General features: G+C 34.6%; 1 protein-coding gene across 1 annotated transcript in view; it reads right to left on the reverse strand.

The window, feature by feature from the left end:
• Nucleotides 1–17,966, reverse strand: part of tspan2a (tetraspanin 2a) — a 34,405-nt gene extending 16,439 nt beyond the window's left edge. The window contains exons 1-3 of the mRNA XM_067372848.1: nt 17,762–17,966; nt 9,298–9,400; nt 934–1,031 (exon numbers count right to left, since the gene is read on the reverse strand). Of these exons, the coding sequence (XP_067228949.1) occupies nt 934–1,031; nt 9,298–9,400; nt 17,762–17,830 (270 nt within the window). The 5' untranslated portion in view covers nt 17,831–17,966. The remainder of the gene's footprint in view (nt 1–933; nt 1,032–9,297; nt 9,401–17,761) is intronic.
• Between the last annotated feature and the right edge of the window lie 1,156 nt (nt 17,967–19,122).

Raw genomic sequence — 19,122 nt, forward strand, 5'->3', positions numbered from 1 at the left:
CCGTTTTTTCAATGGTTTCAGCCCACTTGTTTGGTGTGCATCAGGATTCAGATGGCAGCGTTCACACTTATCCAAATGAACCACACTAACAGAGCAATCGCACCAGGGTTCATTTTAATCGAACCAAACACGCCAAGTGTGAACACATCCTTAAAGAAGCTATAGTCTACATTAGAGTTGCACGATTCTGGATAAATTGAGAATCACGATTTTTTGGTTTCAAATAGAGATTGCGATTCTCCCATGATTCTGAATCTACAACAAAACAAAATAACATGTAATTTATTAGAGGTTCAGACAAAATATTAATTGCTGGAAAAATGTTAAATCAATTTGAATTAATTATTTAAAAAATGGTTTTAAATGAATTCAATGACGCATTAATAAATACTTGTTTCATCACTGGATGAATCAGTGTTTTGAATGAATCTTTTGAATGAATAATTCAATGACAAATACATTTTTAACAGTCACTTGTCACCACCTAGTAGTTATTTAAAGTGCCAAAAGGTGATTTGCTCTATTTTGATCACTCTAGTCTTCATTAACTGACAACGTGGCTTAACCATAGCCAACGTAAATGTTACTAAGAAGGATCAGAGGATCTACTAAATAAGAAGGAATATTTTTAAATCTACGCCTGGCATTGTGTTTCTTATTTGCTGTCTCTTATTTTGGTCTGTGTCATACCCGGTTGAAAAAGTCCCCACTCCACCAATATGGAGGTGCTGCAGGCATGTGCAGACATCGCTGACTCTTTTACATTCAGGTCCAGTCAGGTTTGAAAAAATTTGCCATCGGGTCTGTCTTGGGTCAGGTTTTTTTCTTTTCTTAATTAATTTATGCATGTCGGACTTGGGTAAGAAGTGATTCGAGTCGATTCAAGTCGCGTACAAATCTTAGGACCCGAGAAGACCTCTAGTTCTTACCCACCGATCCCAGAAGACACTGTGACTCTCTCACGGCCCCAAAGCATCCAAAGAACCCCACCAACATCATGACACCTCCTGCTCCGATCAAGATGTACACCGCTGCGGGAAGGACAGAATATAGTGTAATGTTCAAAGTAAGTCCATTTTCAGTTGAACTTGAATACTTGAATAACCCAGCATGCAGTTCACTATATGACCAGATGATGGCAGAACATGCATAGGTAATTAAATCATTTAGTAATTTTTAACTGTCAATGTGCTCATATACTATAAATACAGTGGTTTTTAACCTGATGGAAAACAAATGAATGTGGACCCAGGTGTACTTTTAGATGACTGAGAGTGAAAGCAACTGATGCTAATTTTATAAAGGTTCTGTAGGCATTTCCTGACAGATGTTAAAAATCAAAATCACCCTTACGCGTTAGGTAGTTTCCCACTCAATGTAAACTACAATCCCACAAAAAAACACAGTTCTTGTGTTTTTCATCATCTATGCAGGGAAGTGAGAAGATTGATAATGTTTGAAATGCACCTCCTCAAGTATCTCCAACAACCACAGTGTCAAAGGCCTCAGCTCAACAGAAACAAACAGTCTTTGTGTGCACAACACATACAGACACCACAAGCTCAACCACTGCTCCGAGGCCCTAATCGTATTTACCGTCATGATTATTTTTCTCAAAACTGTTAAGCGCAAACCTTGCCCTGCAGCTGATTTCATTGGTTCTCGATCACACAGTCACCTGTTAAGAAAGGTTCAGATTTTATGGATTCGGTTCAGTGTTCAGAAAATTCAAGAAAGATCAGGGCCGTTTGCACTTAACTAGTTTTATCCACTTAATGCTCTAAGAAAAGATGCATTCTGCAGAAATGATCTAAGATCTAATACAGTTTTTAGAACAGTATTTTTGTTATTCCCATTATATTTATGCATCTAAATAAAGTTGTTTTATGATCTTAATTTTTTAAATTGATAAAAACAGACCAGATGTTATAATTTATGTATGCTTTTTGATTAAATGATAGAGTAATAAAACATAATATACATTATGAATATTTTATTATTAATAATAAATAATCTAACTAACACATAGACTGCATTATTATTAGACAAACAAACTAAAAATATTAAATTATATTATATTATATTAATTTTTCACAAAATATTAATAATATTTCAATATAATATTTCACAATATAACAATAATAACTGAAAATAACAACTGATTATATTGTTTTTAGATTGCAAAACAACTTTGCACAAATATGATATAATAAAAAATAATAATACTTATTATTATTATTATTATTATTATTATTATTATTAATTTATTACATTACATTTGTGCAAAGTTGTTAATCATTTATAAGTTGAATAATTATAATAAGAATTATTATTATTATAAATTTTTATTCAGACACCTTGAAAATTTCATTCATTATTACAGTTTATTCACTTTAGTTTAAAAAAATGGTAATAAAATATGACAAAATCACAGTTAAAACTGTGTCAGAAAAAAATTTATCTTAATTATGTCGGATAACACGGATAACAAGCAAAACATGGTCAGGTCAAAGTGTCTGAATAATTTTTGGTCCCAAATTTTTTATCAATTTTACTGGTAGTCCACTGTATGAAGACTTTTTTGGGTATAATATGTAACAGTTTACTTTATTTTGCTATCCCCACTAGTAAAAATATATAAAAAATTATAACTAGTGTCTGAATAATTGTTGGTTTGACTGTATTATATATATATATTATATATCAAAATGGTCTTTCATACATAAAATGGTAATATTGTCATATATAAACTGATAAACAACCATCTAAAACAGTTACGCGTTGTGGCGGAAGGTTTTGCATGAGCAAACAGCGCTCTAATTTTCTTCAGAGAATGTGAAACTGTACTTAAAGACATAACATTTCAGGCCTATTTTGGACATTCATGATTACGGGATCTTCATGATCCTGTTGTCATTCTCCTCTTCTTGCCAATTATCTCACCATAGCAACAATTCAGCCACCCCAGACTCAGGGCGCTGACACGTCTGCTGTGCCACACTCACTTGAGACTGCCATTGCTAGGATGGCGCAATCTCCCTCGCGAACAGCTGCTTTCCCTTGCCACTTTAGGCAAGCTAGAGCCATACTAATTAATGGAAAAAGATAAACTACAGCAAAATCTGAGTGCCTGGTGAAGCTAAACGCAGCTAAATATGCTACAATCCCTGTTGTTTAATGCCAGACTATGAATTAAAAGCCAACTGCACATAGCGTTTCAAACAAGTTTCCACTCTTAAACACAGGTTTACATTTCAGATATGACTCCACTGACATTTCCATCCTCAAAGGAGTCAAGAAGGCCAAAAGGCTTGCCAAAAACCACAACGCTGAAGCTTTGCTGAGGTTTTATTAAGGCTAAAGGAAGGCAAGCATCACAACCCACAATAATTAATCCCCAAGGGAGAAAATAATGTTGTTTTCCGAGGACAGGACAAAGGAGATTTGACATGAGTCCTCTGTGAGTTCAGCCAGCTAAAAACACCAAGCCCCCACTACTCTTGACTTTCTAATTGCCAAATGGATGGAAAACATGCTGGCATTTCATATAAACAGCCCTCCTGCTCTCCTTAAACTATAAACACTGAACATCTCTAAATGGGCAGAGAGCTCTCTCTTCAACATGCCATGTCAATTCAGCTGGTCACTGCTTGAGAGCACGGAAAATGGGCAATTGTTGTTTACCAATAATGCAAGAACAACAACAGCAAAAAGATGAGCAAATGGAAAGCCCTGAGTCTTCTGCAAAGATGTTTACTGGAAGATCACATGCCGTCAACTGGAATTATAAAATGGATTGTTACAGGATGATAAATTACACAATACAGCAACTGCTAATATATGATGCAAAAAAGAAATAAATATTTTCAACCAAATACAGCACCCATAGGAACTATTAACCTTAGCACCAGGCAGAGTATAAAATAACTACTGTTTGGGGGTCCATTATTAATAAACTAATAATACAAAAGTAAAATGCAGAAAGTATATATATATATATATATATATATATATATATATATATATATATATATATATATATATATATATATATATATACATATACATACACACATTTTAAATGTGACAATTTTCACATACAGTATAAAGTGAATTTTATCAGAATCATTTCATCAGGAAATTAAAGCTCTAGCGTAAGTTCTGCCAGGAAGACTAAAGGTTACGTCACCAATTAGTTTAGAGCTAACCAATCATTATCTTGCACTTGGAGTATATAAGATTGCTGACACATGTTTGAGATGCTGACACAAACCTTCACCTCCATCCTCCCCACCACCACCAGGATGGTCCCTCTCCATACCTACCAGGGGGTTGGCTATGCCCCTGCCTTCATCTTCAGGCAGGAAATTTAGGATCTGAGCTATGGACGGGGCCTACGCCAAAGAACGTTCTTAAAACATTTTGCTTGCTGATTGTTAATAAATATGGTTGTCTTACCTCCCCGAGTCTTTCTGGTAGAACTCTTTACTTAGACAGTATGGGTCAATTTTTTGTCCAAAGTCCTTAATAATAATAAAAAACAAAGATATGACATCCAAAGTATATGTAAGGTAGTACAACTTGATCTCTTTTATTGAATCCAAAAGGTTTTAATCAGTGTTGGGGAAGCTACTCTGAAACTGTAGTTTGACAAGCTACAAGCTACTCATGAATTAAAGTAGTTAAACTACAGTCAAGCTACCCTTTTGAAAAAGTAGCTAGCTACATTGAAACTACTTTTTTTTTTCTTTTTTTTTAATGACATACCATATTACAAATAACTGGATAACTGTTAATGAAGAATGTTTAAGTAAGATGTTTGGGGTTTAAACAAAGCAATGCACTACAATTATGATTTCAAAGCATAGTGTTTTATTTTGTAAACTATATAAAAAAAATACAATACTCAAATGTGTATAGGCTACTCAAATGTCAATACTCCTATATCTCATACTGACTCTCTGTGCACGCTTTATATATATTAAAATTCTGAATGTATTATAAGTTTTTCCTGCGAGAGGACCGACGACCAATTGCACTCTGCAGTTTCAGAAGTGATTTCTAGCATAGAAATGCAGGATTCACGCTCAAAATTGCTACCATAACCATAACACGGGACAAAGACGTGTAATAATAAAAATAAGCATAAATGCAGACTAGAAAAATATTAGAATTTTTGGATCAATATTTTTGAAATTCTATTCCAATTATTTGTAAAATGACTTAACATCTTAAATGTCTCTACGCGAATCACGCGCTTCTCGCGTGAACATTCCGAGCAACCCATTTTATTAGATCAGCGCACTAAGCTGTGTTGTTGTTTTCTGTTCAGTTGACGGATGCTTTGCCAGTGCAATGACTCAAAACACCGCGTTAGTGATCTTATGTTCATTATAAAACTGGCGGGACAGATTAGGCTATGGCAGGTCACCACTGCAATAATATAGTTTGCAGACATTTGATATAGACTGCAATAAAGCAGAATAATCCATTTAAAAAGGTTATTATTCACCTGTATGTGCTTAAAGTCTTCGACACAGACAGCGTTTTAATCATGTTTATAACCTTTAATAATCGATTCGTGCAGTGTGAACCCACTCCTGTACTTTACATAATTATCAGGCGATCTCTTCTCGATGAACTGCTGACGAACTTATAAAGCCGCAAGATGCGTTATATAACAATAGATGGCAGTAATGCATGATTTTAGTTCGTGATCTGAAGACGCTGTGCTGCTTCATGAATGAGCTCGTCAGAACGCAACACAAAACGGAATGTAGCTTGTAGCTTTTGGTTGCGCTACACCGCTACTTGCTGGAAAATGTAGTTAACTACTGGAAAAGCTACACTGTTTTAAAAGTAGCTGAACTACATACTGAAAAATGTAGTTAAACTAGTAGTGCCTCTACATGTAGTTAACTACTCCCCAACACTGGTTTTAATTATATTTTGCTACATATAAAGGTCTTTTAAAGATTTTGAAGTGTGAAAAGGTCATTCGGTTTAACCGTCCAAAGGCCAATGCAGCCATTTCATTTGTGATTAAAATATCTTAAAATGTAATAAATGTATATATTTTTTATTCTGGCATGATTTCTAATGGTATTAAAATGGTAAAATGGTATTAAAATTATGTGTAGAAGTCATTGCTTTGTCATGAGAAAGAATGTCTGGAAAAATGAATTTCATTGATGTCATTCAGAGTAACCAATATAAAGGGATCATTTTGGACCAAGTCATGCAGTTAGTATCATGTGACAGGATGTGACATCATTCAGACACCTGCAAAGGACAACATGGTCATGAAGCAAAGTAACTAACTCTCTCTTAACTATTTGAAAAATACATGTTTTCACTTGCTCATACACATGTCCTAAAACATCAGGTCATTCGGTACAACCACTATAAAAACATGGAAAATGTTGTTTTATTTAAAAAAAACTCGTACTAAATATGAAAATGTTTAATTGTCCTTTTGCTAGCTAGCTAGCTAGATATCTGTTAGCATTGTATGAAAATATCGTCATTCGGTATAACCAAAAGTGTCATTCGGTAATCCGAAATTTTGATTAAACCAAAGGACTATTTTGGTGACAAATTTTGTCCACCTTGTAAAAAATGACAAAAGATGTTAATTGATTATAAAAAACACATAATCTCATTGTAAACACGTAATAACACTTCAAAATTAATTAATTATATCCATTATGTTTTTTTACACTTCTAAAAACCTTATTAGTTTTGTGTGTGTGTGTGTGTGTGTATATATATATATACACACACACAGTAGAAAACATAGGATATAACTGTATTTTTGCTGAATTCTTCATCTTGCTTCCTGTTTTTGTCCTCTGCATCTGCTACATTAGCTTCATAGCACATAGTTGTTTGCCAAGTGATTTTCTTCTGTTACTGGGTAGAAACTGTTTGTTCCAAGTATAAGCATGTTGCCAGGAAATGCTTGTTATCTTATGGTGTACTAGAGATGAGTCTACAGAGCATCTCTCACTTCTTCTTTTTCATATTGGCTGTCGCCGAGACATCATTGAAACATTTCTGCTTTAGGTTATACCAGTGCTGATCAACATCAGTGTCTCAGCATATAATGTCAAGCCCCATTAATGCAATTTGTTTTAATAATGGTTAGCACTTGCAAAGTATTTGTAATAGTAAGTAATAGTAGCACTTACCTTGATTTCTATTCTTCCATCTATGTGTATTTAAAAAAAAAAAAATCCTTGCTACAAGCACGTTACTGTCATAACTGTGACTTCACACAGCACTTATGTACTGTTGTTCTCATGTTGTTTTGATTGATTCTACTATTCTCATTTGTAAGTCGCTTTGGATAAAAGCGTCTGCTAAATGTAAATGTAAGTTGTTTGTCCATTATGAGAGGTGTAAATGTAGCTCAGTACAGCAGTTCACATAGATCATCTCATTGCTGCCACAAGTTGAAAAACACCAGGAAACCAGGTTATTAATGTGCAAATAAATGCCCTTAAATACCGCTCTAAAACCACCTATCAACATCCTTAACCATTCTAAATAAACAAATTACTGCACCACTCCTCTACAAGACCAATGAGGTATACGGAAAGACCAGCTTTCCAACCAACAGCAGCTCAGCAAACAACTGCTCTGGGGACTAATCCAGAGCTAAAGGGGAAATTACGTTTTTATAATTCACCGACACCAGTTACACACCTTCCCCTATGAGAAATCAGGTTTAGCCATTAGCAAGAACTATCGGTGTCCCTGCTCATTCATCATGGCTAAAACCAATATCAGATACGCCATTACAGAGGCCATTAGGGCTCCATGACGCAGATGGGAAATTTCAGCTCGAAATTGCTGTTGGAGCCTGGTGCTTTGTTAATAGGCATTGGTGTTGTGCTTATTTATGAAACTGTTAGGTATGGGTTTCTTTATGACAGTTTCTGTACATTGTGATTGATAATATAGATAACGTACCATGGTAGAATTAATGCTGTCTTCACATGCTATCAGAATTATTCTTAAATATGAGTTTCTCAGGTAGAAATTGGACATGAACGCCCTCTCATGTCGTATTTACCACCAGAACGCTCTGGGATCATTTTGATACCCAAGTTGGACGGGCCATAAACTATAAGCACGATGGAGAGGAGAACGATTGCTGCTGTGACAGGTATGCTTCATTCATTTTTTATCGCCTTGTCTTGTCCTTAAACTAGTGCATATTTACATATATAAATAATCATTTGAAGTGTAATGTATGTTTTATAAACAGTGAAAATAGCCTGTATTTGCCTGAAATTCCAGAATCTAGAGAGCGTGCAGGTGAATGTTTATATGGTTGTCAATGAATGGGATGCTAAAAAATCATTTTGGCTTTAATTAGATTTTCCCAAATAGGCAAGAATAAACCTGGTGTCCTCCATGATTCCTGCTCTTTCCGACATTAAAACACTTGAATGCAATGAGCTCTAAATCATGACTTCAGAAGTGGGAAATAGGACATTTCTGATAACACATGATGGCAGCATAATAAATGCCACATGATACTATTTGTCCCATGATGTAGTGCATTTGGCATATATACAGCATGTTCAACCACAAGAAGCATTTATTGACTATTCACTGTCCGTCTGATCTATATAGGACAAAAAAAAAAAAACTGTTTTAATCTGACTGGCTGGCTATATGCCAGGGGGCAAAGGTTTATTCAGTCTGCCTTTGTCATGTTTACAAAGTATTTTCTTAGTTCTTATAGAGACAGAAATTCTGATTACAAAATTTGAATTTCCTAAGTACTAATAAAAAGTACTAAAATAGAATAGTACTAAATAAAGTACTAAAATAAAATAAAATAAAGCTAAATATAAATATTAAAGTTAAAATAAAAACTGAAAATATATACATAAAAGCTAATTAAACAATATTAATAAATCATACTACAATAGTATATAAATAATACTAAAATAACACTGGCAATTATTTTTCTTGCATGTTTTTTTTCTTTATCTCTATCTACTATTGTAGTATCAACTATTTCAGATAAACCCACTCCTAAATGGTACAGAAAAAGAAAGGAAACTGTAGTTGGTCATTTTATACTTTGGTCACATGGTCCCTTTTAACAGTTTTTTCCCTTTTGGTCCCTTTTTTTTAACAGATATTTATTGGCCAGTTTCCTCTGGTAAAAACCCTTAAGTCCACTTTCATGACACTATATTTTGGCTTAGGTTTATGAAAACTGCAAAAACTGTTATGTAAACATTTGATGTGGGCTTTAGCATTTTTTTTGCGACTCACCAATGAAGAAGTTATAAGGGGCATCACTTTCGGCTAAGAGGTTGGCCGTGTCTGGGTCAAACCTCAACCATAATCCCACAGCCAACACCAGTGAGCCTGACAGCTGGAAACAAGAGTGAAACAAATCAGGAACACATTTACGGGAAAAAACAAAATCACTTCATGCTGTTTCTGTGACCTTTGTTGATCCTTACTCTATGTCTTCAAATTCTGCATAAGTCTATTTAGTTACAAACACATGAATGCAGGGTTTGACTTTTAGAACAGGATACTTTGCATTTTGCTCATCACCGTAACTGGAAGAATAACCTTGACTAAAATAGAGCATTGATTGTAATTCTGTAAGATAAAGTTCTTTATTGTGATACTGGTAACAACCTTTTGTCCATCTGTAAGGTCACCAGAGAATGTCCCTTTGCCTCCTAGTTATCAAGTCAAAGGGAAACCTACTAGACATTTAGATTTGCAAATGTTAGTAGTGTTGTAGTCAAGACCACCTAAACTGAGACCAAATCGAGACCAAGACCAGTGTGTGTTGAAACCAAGACAAAACCATGACTTATGGGGGATAAGACAGAGTCAAGACCAAGACAAGACTAGCTCTCCTCAAAAAAAAAAACACACTATATAGAGCTGTTACCAATCAAATGAAATCACTAACAACAAAATTCATCTTTACACTGCAGAGGTGGCACAGAAGTTATATCTGAATTGGTACAATTACAAATGCATAAATATTCTTGAGATTGATGTTTAAAAATAAAATTGTTTATTGAACATTTGTATAAAATTATTATCATGTTTGCAATTGTGCTTATATTTGTGAAAACAGCCCTCTTGCTCGTAATATTGCTTGATTATATAATACGTTATAAATGTCAAGATCTTATACAAGTACTTTTTTGCAATCATATCTTGATTTTTGTGGAAATTTGTATTCCTTTTGGTGACATTTTTGACAGTCCCTTGTTGATATCTGATCTGGCACGAAAGTAACAAAATAAATTAAATTAGAAATAAGTTATTGATCGCTTTTGAAGCAGGACGTTTTACATCCAGTCACATTAATGATGTTAACAAATAAATAAAACAATGCAATGGCAATCCGGCAATATCCCAGCTGTTGTGGTCTTGACTGGTCTTGAAATAAAATCCCGAGCCCTCTCAGTCTGAGAACAGGGCAAGACCGTATACAAATGCAGTCAAGACCAAGGAAATGATGGCCTTAAGACCGGTCTCGAGTACTACAACACTAAATTTTAGGCTTAAAAATATTCACCCTTTTCAGTGAGTTAGTTAATGTATGCTTAGAATGGCATCTACGCTAAAATCTGTCTCTCTGCTTATCCTGAGGTTTGCCGGGTGCTGGATCCAGGCCGTATCCAGATCAGATGGAGAACCTGTGTCTGGACCTGACTACAACGTAGCCCAGGAGACAATGGGCCTACAGATCCACTTCTGGCTGCATCTATAATTCAGATTTTGAATCCCCGTATCCGCTTACATATATTTATATATAATCTATTTTTATTCTCTATAATAAAAATGTATAATTCAGATTTTGATCTCCATATCCATTTACATATATTATATATATCTTCCAAGGGTATTTTTCCCCTCCTAGGACTTTTTTCCCAGTGTTAGCACGCTGGGTTTTTCTCCTAGGGGGTTTTTTCCACCCCTGGGAGTCAGCCGACATTGGCTTAATGTAGCAGCATCTTGTATATGTTACATATTACCACGCTTGTTTGTATAGCTTATTTTTAACCACTTCCCTATTTTCTGTGCTTCTAATATGTAAAGCTGCTTTGAAACAATTACAAATATTAAAAGCGCTATATAAATAAATTTGACTTGACAGTTAAATAAGCCTCAATCTGCAATTTCGAAATATTAAACCATAATTATGACAAAAATTATGATAAAAAGTCAAATTATTAGATACATTTTTTTTCATATTATGACCTTTTTATCTCATCATTTTATTGCTGATATCAACTGACTTTTTACATTTCATAATTTCTGTTTTTTATTACTTTTCTTATGTGGCAGAAACGGGCTTCCATTGAAATGACTGCATAATCTTTGTGGACCAGGTGATTATTGCAAAGGGAATTTAAGTACATTTTGACAAAAGGTCTCGCATCATGAAAGTTATTTGTGTGCAATTACATTTTTAAGTGTAACTTGAGTATCCAAATAGTTTTTCAGATCACTGTGGTCTACTTTGGTGCCCTTCTCTATGATCAACAGGCAGGCTGTGCCAGTCTGACAGGCTTGTCCTGCTAGCATCCACCATCCCCCGGTGCCATCCCCTGCCCCCTCATACCCACCCTATGCAACACCAGGACATAAAACTGCACAGGACAACGACCCACTTCTTTTTTTGCCTGCCCTCTCAAAGACAAAGGCCTTGCTGTCCAGCGCAGTGAAACCACTCTACAGATAACCAATGACTGACGCCACTGTGCCCTACATTACATCTTACATTAACCGTCTAAGCCAATCTAATGTGACCATTAGTGCAGTAACAAAATCACAGTGTGATGTGGTCTTTGAATGGTTCCTATGACTTTTGTGTGGTTTTGAGCAACAGAGACTAAAGAACGAAAAGAGGCTTTAAAAGAACTTCATTTAAACCCTTCATTAAAATAAAGCTGAAATCCAGACTTACCTTAAACATTTTTAACGCAAATTAGAAATGTGGCCTTGGCAATTAACTGAAATAAAATCACTAAAGCTGAAATAAAACTAAATTAAAGCTAAAGAGAAAAATAAAATTAAAAACAATAAAAGCATATAACAACATTACTAAAACTTATCAAAGTAAAAATAAAAGGCAATTAAAAATATATAATACAATAGTATATAAATAATACTTATAAAACAATAATTAAATTATACAAGCCGGTGGCTTATGCATTAAATATTAAAAAAAAAAAAAAAAAAAAAAAAAAGTCATATTTAGCTAAAAATCTAAATGTTATAATCAATCAATTACAACCATATCATTCCACCCCTGTATAAAAAACTAGCAACACCAATGTCATTATACGCATGGCCAGATAAAATATAAACCTTCCAAGTCGCTTTGGATAAAAGCATCTAAAAAATGTAAATCATATTTCTTTACCACAAAAAAACAAAAGTACAGTGTTTGAGGCTGAGTTTCATTTTTCCATTCAGCAAAACAAGATGGTGATTTATACTAAAAGGATAAAAAGCACCATAAAAATATAAAAATAGTGGCAAAGTATTGTCTACTAATAATCTTTCCTTAGATTTTAATATGCGGCCATGTCTTGAGACAACTGGTCAGGTGATACATGAAAACCAATGGCACTTATGTCAATGACATCAAAAAACACTCTTCCTGATTCTATTTGGTTTCTTCTTTAAATAAAAAAAGCAAACATATGCATGTAATAATAATAGGGGCTTTTGCACCATGTTGTTTTAGGAACTTAGTTATAACAGCCATCAGGGGGATTCCCAGAGAACTAATGTTTCACTATGGCCATTTTCACCGCCAGTCGGAACTTTAAACTGCGCTTGTTGTTGTGACTTTTATTTTGACGGCACAGCTAAGCCAGAGCCTGAGCACACAGTGTTCGCATTCTCCATCTTCATTAGTTTACAATCTGTTCAACAGTCCTGTCTAATATGTTATTAGATAGAACAGTTATACAAAGAAAGTAGACAGTACATTAGATGAAAGTTATCAGATTTTGCTGTGTGGTTGACGAGCAGAAATACATAATCATGTTTTGCTTGCTCTGCTCAACGTTGTGTTGGATTTTCTCCTGAGTGTAAGTTTGAGAGGTCCATCTATCACTGTTTTGCATGTTTGTATGTGAGTTAGTTTGTGGAGTAAATATATCATATATAAATATAGGCTGTGTGCACAGCTTTTTGAAAATGACGAGTGCTGGTGTTTCGCGTTCGTTCGACCAATCAGCGTACACTTGCGTCACTGCTAAAGTTCCTTTTGTGCTGGGTTAGACCTTTTACACTCTGAAGTAGTCGTGATTCACCTCTCACAGCGTAACATGCTCTAAACACCTCTTAAACATGCAGAATAATGTAAGTGGATTTTTTTTATGTAATCATGCCTTTGAACGAAATCGTGGCATCCGTAATCGTAATCGCAATTAGAAATTTGATTAATTGTGCAGCCCTAGGGTTAGTTCACCCAAAAATGAAAATTCTGTCATTAATTACTCACCCTCATGTCGTTCCACACCCGTAAGACCTTCGTTCATCTTCAGAACACAAATTAAGATATTTTTGATAAAATCCGATGGCTCAGTGAGGCCTGCATTGCCAGCAAGACAATTAACACTTTCAAATGCCCAGAAAGCTACTAAAGACATATTTAAAACAGTTCATGTGACTACAGTGGTTCAACCTTAATGTTATGAACCGACAAAAATACTTTTGTGCGCCAAAAAAACGAAATAAACAACTTTAATTAATAATATCTAGTGATGGGCGATTTCAAAACACTGCTTCATGAAGCTTCGAAGCTTTACGAATCTTTTGTTTTGAATCAGTTGTTATGTATCAAACTGCCAAAGTCATGTGATTTCAGTAAACGAGGCTTCGTTACGTCATAAGAGTTTTGAAATTTCAGTGGTTCACCACTGGGGGGCATGACTTTGGCAGTTTGATACACGCTCTGAACCATTGATTTGAAAAACAAAAGATTCTTAAAACTTTGAAGCTTCATGAAGCAGTGTTTTCAAATTGCCCGACATCCATCACTAGATATTACTGAATAAAGTTATTTCAGGGTTTTTTTGGTGCACAAAAAGTATTCTCGTCGCTTCATAACATTAGAGTTGAATCACTATAGTCACATGAAGTGTTTTAAATACGTCTTTAGTAGCTTTCTGGGCATCTGAAAGTGTTAATTGTCTTGCTGGCCTCACTGTCACTGAGCCATCGGATTTTATCAAAAATATCTTAATTTGTGTTCCAAAGATGACCGAAGGTCTTACATGTGTAGAACAAATGAGGGTGAGTAATTAATGACAGAATTTTCATTTTTGCAACCCTTTAAGTATCAGTAGTATGCAAGGAAAACCAATGATATCCTTCATTTTAGACGGTAGTGAATTTATGTGCTTATAGCACTGGGCTGGATTGTTTTATCACTCGTTTGATAAAAGTATAAAGAGTAAAATGCAACCGAGACCATAAAATTATAAAATACTTAACCGAGTTCCACCTTACAGGACATGCTGTTAAATTATTATCTGAGTCTAGAATTACTTATCTCTCCACTTTGCATGTGACGCAATCATCAATGTGGCCTTGTCTTTGAAGAAATGACAGCACCATTATCTAGAAAAAGTTCAGTTTCAATGCACCCTTCAGAATTCAGTGCAGCCCAGTGAATAAAGGAGTGCTGAATGCAGCATAAGGGGGTGGTACACTTTCAATAACTTTCCATAGTAACCCGATCTTTGAGAACTAGCTTTGAAGGTTTGCCCATTCTGCGTGTGCAGCTTGCATCTTAAAAACAGTTTGCACAGCCAGAGGAATTTCAAAGCCACTTATGATGGATTATGTATGTTGTTTGCTTCTTACATACTGCAAGTAAACAAGGTAAAAAGGATACTTTTAGTAAACTTGTCACATTCATGTGGAATGATGATTAATAAACTTACATATGAGTCATTCTATAATTTTAGGGTACATTTCACATCAGCAGAAACGTGTATAAAAACAATATGCTTTCTTAATAAACCAACTGTTGGTTTCAGTTTATATATTTTATTTATCAGTTTAACTTGTCTGCTAGGCTAGCTGCCAAGCGTAATTGTTAAACACCATTTTGATATTACAAATAAAAGATGTTGTACCTGGTGAGTTTGCCAATGTTATGGACAAACTGTATGGCTCTACATACACTTATTAAGTGCTACACTTTAGGTGACTCAAATATGCAATGTTTCTTTGGTCTGTTCTGCCATTTGTACAGTGATTATTTTAAAATAATTTTATTTTTTGCATTTATTTCTGTATAATTCCCAGCACGGTCATTAAGGACAAGAATATTTTTTCATCAGAAATCTACCTTGACGATCATTTTGATAGTTTTAAGAGATGTTATGCAAAACTCCAGTCTATGTGGATGTAATATACTCTGAAAGAATATCAGAAGCAGCATTCTAGATATTTAAAATGTAAAAAAAAAAAAAAAAAAAAAAAAAAAACATAGTTGATGCAAGTAAAAGTTGATTGTTACAGTGACAAGTCATTTACATGTGAAGATCTCTTACACTCTAAAATAATGTGTTGGCTCAAGAAACAAAAAAATAATGCAACAGTTTGCATCGATCAATCAATCAAATTTTTTTTTTGAGTTATGATAACTTTGAGTGAATTTAAGTTCCACCAACAAGCTACACTGAGTTGAAGGAACTTAATAATTTGTAGCATAAACACAATTTTCAAAGTTAATTTCCGAAGTTATCAATACAATTTTATTACGTTACTACAACTTAATTATTTTTTAAAAATTCAGTTAACGCAGAAATTTGAGTTTAAGTTACAGTTGATATTAAGTTGATTTAATGATCATCATTATTATGTCAATAGAAATCAACAAAATAATGTTTGCAATGTAAAATGTTGAATTAAAACAATAAATTAGAATTTTTAACTGGCAACCATGCATTTATTTAAGGTATTTATTTGTGGTAACAGGTCCTCTGAATTACTTTTTAGAGTGAATGTTTTCATTTGCAAATAAACAATAGTTAATTTAGTAAAATTTGTGGAAAAACCCCTTAATCCTTCCTCATTTTGATTCACCCTCATGCACGTACACACATGCTCATGTTCACATAAACACTGTTTCCTCTGACACATACAGGCTTAAATTATGATAAAAACTAATCAATGCAAATAATTCATTATCATCAGAGTACACAGTAGGGCCATAACTATGTTATTCAAGAGTTGGCTCTACAGGCCAGGGTAAATTAGTTGACAGGTAAAAGTTGACAATTTCACCATTTTCACTCATAATTTCAATAACAAGCCATGTCTGGTTCTGCTAGTAACATAGTTGACAGAATTTTTGTGGACATGAGTAAAATGAAATATTTTCTTATTTGAAAGAAAATTAAATTTAGCAAACAATGCAAAAGGGAAAATGATTTAAGGGAAATAAAGGCAATTTCAAGCACACTGAAAAACAGGGTGCACAAAATATGTCTGTGTGATTATGATATGTATTATCTTGATGGATAAAACATGATAGGGGTGAATTCAGAGTGATTGGGACACATTTTCCCATTGAGATGGCTTGGAAAAAGTGTCCCAATCAACCTGAATTTACCCTATTTCTGAAGAAAATTGTTAGAAAATATGTAATCATCATCAATGGATATGAACTAAGACTTGACCGAAGGAAATCACATCACACGCTCAAAGTATCCTTAATAAATAAGAGCAATTCTGTTTATCTGGATATTACATGACTTTTGTCGAAAATGTTACAACAAACTGACAGCCTGTTAAATACGCTCAGCTGCTGGGGTGTAGGCAACTCTAGGAGCCAAATAAAACACACTGGGACACTATCCAAAATGCAAGTGGATTGATAAAGAGCCAAAAAAAAAAAAAAAACAATAAGCAACAGTTTTTCCTGGGAGAGACTGGGCCTATTCTCTAGGAGTGTGTTTTTTTGTATGTTTCAAACATATAGTTAAAAAAAATGTCCTAAACTAAAATTATTATATTGTAAATCCAAATTAAAATGCAAAACAAGTAAACAATAAAAAACACACCAGAAATTATTCAATCAAGAGTCAACTAATAATAAATATTAATAAATAATAATAAATATTAAACAAAATGGCTTTTTCAAAATAAGGTACTCTTTTAAAATCTGTGTCAATAAACAACAAGTTCCTATTGTGACAACAATGCGGTCAAATCTAACTTAAAAATATTCACTACTAGAGGAAAAAAGAGTGCAACTTGCCCCATTCTTCCCTATAATACCCCATAAACATAAACGCATAGCTTTCCAAAGGCACATTGTGGCTGTGTTTCAAAACCTACTCAGTCTATCTAGTAGAGAGTATTTTGGGGCTTCAGGGGTGCTTGATGCACATGTGATGTTCAAAATGTCTGCACGTGCCTATGAGGCTCAAAAGTGTTTTCCAGATAGTCGGCTCACTAGGTATTAAGACAGAGCCAACATCTGTCACCTGCTTGTAATTTACAAAAACATCGGCATCCTAAATGTGTTGCTGTTGTTATAGTCCATAGAAACCTGCACCATGCGAAATAAAAACAAATTTATCCCGAAACAGAATAAGAATCCTACAGAACAAATAAAAAAACAGGCGACAGCAAATTCATTAAGTTAGTAAGTTTCATTATACATCAAAGCATGAATGTGTGACATCATCACTCAGATATCATCAGTATTGTTCGCACTTACCCAGAATATGAAGTTGAAGACGAACAGAAGGTATTTGACACATTTCATGCCGCCCTGTACTTTGCTCATCCTGCCTGCCGTTTCGTTTCTCTCTCTCGCCGTTTCGACCAAAATTTTTGCTCAAATGTGCAGGCCTGTCTCGGAGATGTAGGTCAGTAATATTATTCAAGCAGAATCCACTCACGGACCGTCAACACCAGCGCTGCTCGCGTGTGCACTTCGCCAGAGAGCGCGCGCGCACGCGGATCATCACCGCCCATTGGTCCAGCAGGACATGAGGGGCAAAAGCAATGCTTCTTTCCCGCGCGTTTTCCTCAGACCTGAATGTCTATTATTTGATAGATAGATAGATAGATAGATAGATAGATAGATAGATAGATAGATAGATAGATAGATAGATAGATAGATAGATAGATAGATAGATAGATAGATAGATAGATAGATAGATAGATAGATAGATAGATAGATAGATAGATAGATAGATAAGTTGGGTTGTATTCTATAATTATTATGAATTAAACTTATGAATAAATGTTGATTTATTAAACATATTAATAAATGATATTTTCCAACATACCTTGGGTTCATTTTAAGCAAGCAATACAGTAATTTACAAACTATAGTTGAGTTAAATAAAACTATACCCAGCAGGTTGGGCAAACATTTAACCCAACTGGTTAAAACAAACCAATTGCTGGGTTAACAAAACCCATTCACTGGGTTAAAACAAACCAATCGCTGGGTTAAAACAAACAAACCAATTGCTGGGTTAAAACAACCCATTCGCTGGGTTAAAACAAACAAACCAGTCGCTGGGTTAAAACAAACAACCCATTTGCTGGGTTAAAACAACCCATTCGCTAGGTTAAAAAAACACAATCACTGGGTTAAAACAACACAATCACTGGGTTAAAACAAGCCATTCGCTAGGTTAAAACAACTCAATCGCTGGGTTAAAACAAACAAACCAATCGCTGGGTTAAAACAACACAATCACTGGGTTAAAACAACCCAATCGCTGGGTTAAAACAAGCCATTCACTAGGTTAAAACAACTCAATCGCTGGGTTAAAACAAACAAACCAATTGCTGGGTTAAAACAACACAATCACTGGGTTAAAACAACCCAATCGCTGGGTTAAAACAAATCAATCGCTGGGTTAAAACAACACAATCGCTGGGTTAAAACAACCCATTCGCTGGGTTAAAACAAATAAACCAATCACTGGGTTAAAACAACACAGTCGCTGGGTTAAAACAACACAATCACTGGGTTAAAACAACACAATCACTGGGTTAAAACAACCCAATCGCTGGGTTAAAACAAATCAATCGCTGGGTTAAAATAACCCATTCGCTGGG

This window comes from Chanodichthys erythropterus, chromosome 21 (assembly GCF_024489055.1).
Source record: "Chanodichthys erythropterus isolate Z2021 chromosome 21, ASM2448905v1, whole genome shotgun sequence".
NCBI classification, from domain to species: domain Eukaryota; kingdom Metazoa; phylum Chordata; class Actinopteri; order Cypriniformes; family Xenocyprididae; genus Chanodichthys; species Chanodichthys erythropterus.